Genomic DNA, 3,962 nt, shown 5'->3' with positions numbered 1-3,962 from the left:
AATAATTACCATTAGTCTTGCTGGTTTGTCCGGTGCTTATGGTTTAGTTAGGTCATTGACAATTACATTTTATCCCTTAATCTAACCAAAAATATTTAAATTATTAAGTAAAACCATGCCATATCTGCCAAGAAGTACATACATGAATCTATACATATAAGTACATTCTAAATAATTTTGCGATATTACAAGAAATAAACTTTTATACATAGGTGACATCCAAAGGAGTGTATGTATATGTGTGTATATAGGCCCATGCAACAAGGGCCTGGGGCTAAATAAAGCCCATGACATAGGCTAGGCTAGGCCATCCCGTGGTTCAGTAACATAACTTAAATATATTAGCTAGCTTTGCAAATTATAAACATGCTAAACGCATGAGATTACTTGCAACTTAATAACGCTAGATTAACAAAACCACGCCAAGGAAGCAAGAATCGAACCACTGTGGATACAAATTACTAGCTCCGTTTCTAAATGTTTGACGTCATTGACTTTTTTATGTACGTTTGATCATTCGTCTTATTCAAAAAATTACATAATTATTAATTATTTTTATATCATTTTATTTATTGTTAAGTATACTTTTATGCATATATATAGCTTTACATATTTTATAATTTTTTTTAAATAAGAGGAATAGTTAAACGTGTATAAAAAAGTCAACGATATCAAATATTTAGGGATGGAAGAAGTAACTATATGATCTGGCATATCAACTTTTGTACCAAAAAGCCACCATAATACAAGTATAAAACTTGGAAGCATATATTGCATATGTGATCATGCAAGTGGATACTACCGTAGTTACCAACTATGTAGACCTTTTTTTCTTTTGAAAAAAACTATGTAGACCTACTGTACATAACATATACCATCTCTTTTATTTTGATTTCAAATAATAATTTATAATTATCCCGGTGTATCTGTTAACTTCCATTCAAAATTGATTGTGATTAAGGTTTGAACTATTTGTCTGATTTTGGTACTCTAGAATGATAATCTCTTGCTCTAATTAAGTATCTGGAGTATACATAAAATACATCATGACATGAAGCTATATATATATATACACATAGAGAGGTTATCTTAGAAAACATTATTACATAGCCATTAGCGATTCAATTACAAATATTCTTTTCTTCAATTGCATTTCCACGTACATTGAATCAAGCATCAGCCATGGCCGGCATCAAGATCAACCACTTCCTCCTCCTGGCCGTCGTGGCCGCCGCCCTCCTCGCCTCCGCCGCCACGGCCTCCCGGGCGGCCACCGTCGCCAGCTTGGTGAACACGGCGTCGATGTCGGAGACGTCGACGGCGCCCTCCAGCGGTACCGTCGCCGCCGCTCCCGCCGCCGTACTCCCCGCCGGCGGCGGCGCAGCGAACGCGACGGCGTACGACATGATGGCGCAGTACGGCTTCCCGGCGGGCATCCTGCCGGCGGGCGTGCAGGGGTACACGCTCAACCAGGACGACGGCTCGTTCCAGGTGACCCTGCCGGGGGACTGCGTCGTCGACATCGACGGGTACAGGCTCCAGTACCGGAGCCAGATCTACGGCAACGTGCGGGCGGGCTCCATCGACGGCCTCGACGGGGTGAGCGTCAAGATCGCCATCGTATGGGTCGGCATCCACGACGTCGAGGTCGACGGCGGCGACATCACGTTCCACGCCGGCGCCATCTCCAAGTCGTCCCCCACCGAAGGACTTGTTAGAGATATAGATGCATACGGATAGAGATAATAGAGTCCAACAGAAACTCTAAAGATAAAGATAAAATCCTAGAGAGATAAGATGGAATATTTATCTTGTACTCCAAGTTTGATCAGTACAATATACAATAGAATACAACAGATCATATATTTGAATACAACAGAAAATAAGATAAAGTGACTGAGGAGTGAGAGGGTGGAGAATAAAACTTTAATCAATATACCAAAACCACTTATATTGTAACATTGTTGTACTTGTTGTAAGCAATATTTATTGTTCTTGTGTCACCTGTTGTACACAATGCTCCTGTTGTACACAATGCTTATCGTTAGGACACAATATTTGTTGGACGGTGATTTGATAGGACGGTGATTTGATAGGTAGCATACTAGATTTAACTATTGGACATGGCTGCATTTTTTTCTTTCGTAAAAAACACCATTTCACGAAGAATGGGTCGGTTCAAGTTTTTTTAGAAGTGGGATATATATATATGAGACACATATGCTGAATGGGTACCACCACTGGCAGGACACTCGGGTTGTGTGATCAGTTAGGATCGAACCTGAATGAGCTACGTGCACGACAACTAGTCAGTCGAGAAACACCCCTTTTAGAAAATGAAGTCTTCATGTGGAAAAGAAAAGAGGGCAGTCTGACCCTTTTTCTTCTTATCATATCACACGGACACGACTTCGTATCTGGCCAAAAGGTTCGTATGGTAAAATATTTTTTTCTTCGAGATTTAGTAATAAAATTATTTATTAAATAATTTAAAAAATATAAAAATTCTTGGGTCGAAGTGAAAAAAAGGTTCTTTTGAACCCCTCTCCGAAAAAAAGACGTGGTGTACAGTTATGCGGCGCCAGCTAACCATATATACATTGGCAAATTATATAGAACAATGCAGGTAGCCAATAAGGATGAGATCTCAAAAGTAAACTAAGGCTGTGTTGGGTTCGGGGGAGATAGCGATAAGTTAATTTACCCGGCGCGAAAAACATAGCAATAGATTAGTACATGATTAATTAATTATTAATTATTAAAAAATATAAAATAGATTAATATGATTTTTTAAAACAACTTTCCTATAGAATTTTTTTACAAAATACACCGTTTAGCAGTTCGGGAAGCGTGCGCGCGGAAAACAATGAAGATAAGTTAACTTATTTGCTTACCAAACATAGCCTAAGTTTATTTAATGAACTAGAGCTGGTCCGAATTATTCGCGGGCTGACCCGTGCCCATCCCTAATAGCCAGGTAGTATATCTGTGTAGTAACAAATGCATGCCTCATTTGCCTTGCATATATCTTTAGCTTATATTTGATGATTGTACATATTTATTGTATTTTTTTAGAAGCACATTCATTCTGCAATGATCATGCTCCAAATCAAAACGTATTCTCCATTTATTATACTGATATATAAAAGCTAGGGTACAGTATAGCACCACAGCACAATCCTACTTCACTCGCTATCCCAAGCTAGCAAGCAGACATGGCGAAGCTCTTCCTCCTCGCAATGGTGGCATCCGCCCTCCTGATCCTAGCGGCCGCCTCCACAGCCTCCTCGCCGGACAACTCGACTTCGCCGTCGCCATCGTCGCCGGATCCGACGGCGTACGAGATGCTGCAGAGGTTCGGGTTCCCGGTGGGCATCCTCCCGGAGGGCGTGCAGGGATACAGGCTCGGCGAGGACGGCTCCTCCTTCGAGGTGTACCTCGCCGGCGACTGCCAGTTCCGGGCGGCGAAGAGGTACGTGCTACGCTACAGCAGCCGCGTCGCCGGCAGCGTCGCCGCCGGCTCCATCACGTCGCTGGAGGGGGTGAAGGTGAAGGAGACCTTCGTGTGGCTCCGCATCTCGCAGGTCGACGTCGACGGCGACCAGATCCGGCTCCACGTCGGGCCCTTCACCAAGTCGGTGGCGGCGGACCAGCTCGCCGTCAGCCCCCAGTGCAAGTGATCACCGGCCGCCGTCGATTCAATCCATTCGTCATTTTCTTTGTTTCACTTAATAATGTGATGTCTTCGTGAGTCTGAGATTATTTTTTACTGTTATGCGGGAGGTATTTTTACTGTTATGCGGGAGGTATTACGAACACTACCTCATGATGTTACCGTAGAGATGAGAGAGAAAGATTATAATATGTATGAGTAAATGTATGAGCTATGATAATTTAAAACCGGTACCTCATGATACTACCGTAGAGACGATGAGAGAAAGATTGTAATATGTACAAGTAAA

General features: G+C 42.3%; 1 protein-coding gene across 1 annotated transcript; it reads left to right on the top strand.

Moving 5' to 3' along the window:
• The first annotated feature begins 3,215 nt into the window (after window positions 1-3,215).
• Window positions 3,216-3,680, top strand: LOC102702610 (uncharacterized protein At5g01610-like). Its single transcript, XM_006663261.1, has one exon. It carries the CDS (start codon window positions 3,216-3,218, stop codon window positions 3,678-3,680), a length of 465 nt encoding a protein of 154 aa, XP_006663324.1.
• The last annotated feature ends 282 nt before the right edge of the window (window positions 3,681-3,962 follow it).

Source organism: Oryza brachyantha, chromosome 11 (genome assembly GCF_000231095.2).
Source record: "Oryza brachyantha chromosome 11, ObraRS2, whole genome shotgun sequence".
NCBI classification, from domain to species: Eukaryota; Viridiplantae; Streptophyta; class Magnoliopsida; order Poales; family Poaceae; genus Oryza; species Oryza brachyantha.
Note: the sequence above shows the minus strand (reverse complement) of the source record. Positions and strands in the feature narration are given on the sequence as shown.

What these genes read in the sequence shown, in the direction of transcription:
- LOC102702610 (XM_006663261.1), top strand. Translation starts at nt 3,216, where the DNA reads ATGGCGAAGCTCTTCCTCCTCGCAATGGTGGCATCCGCCCTCCTGATC.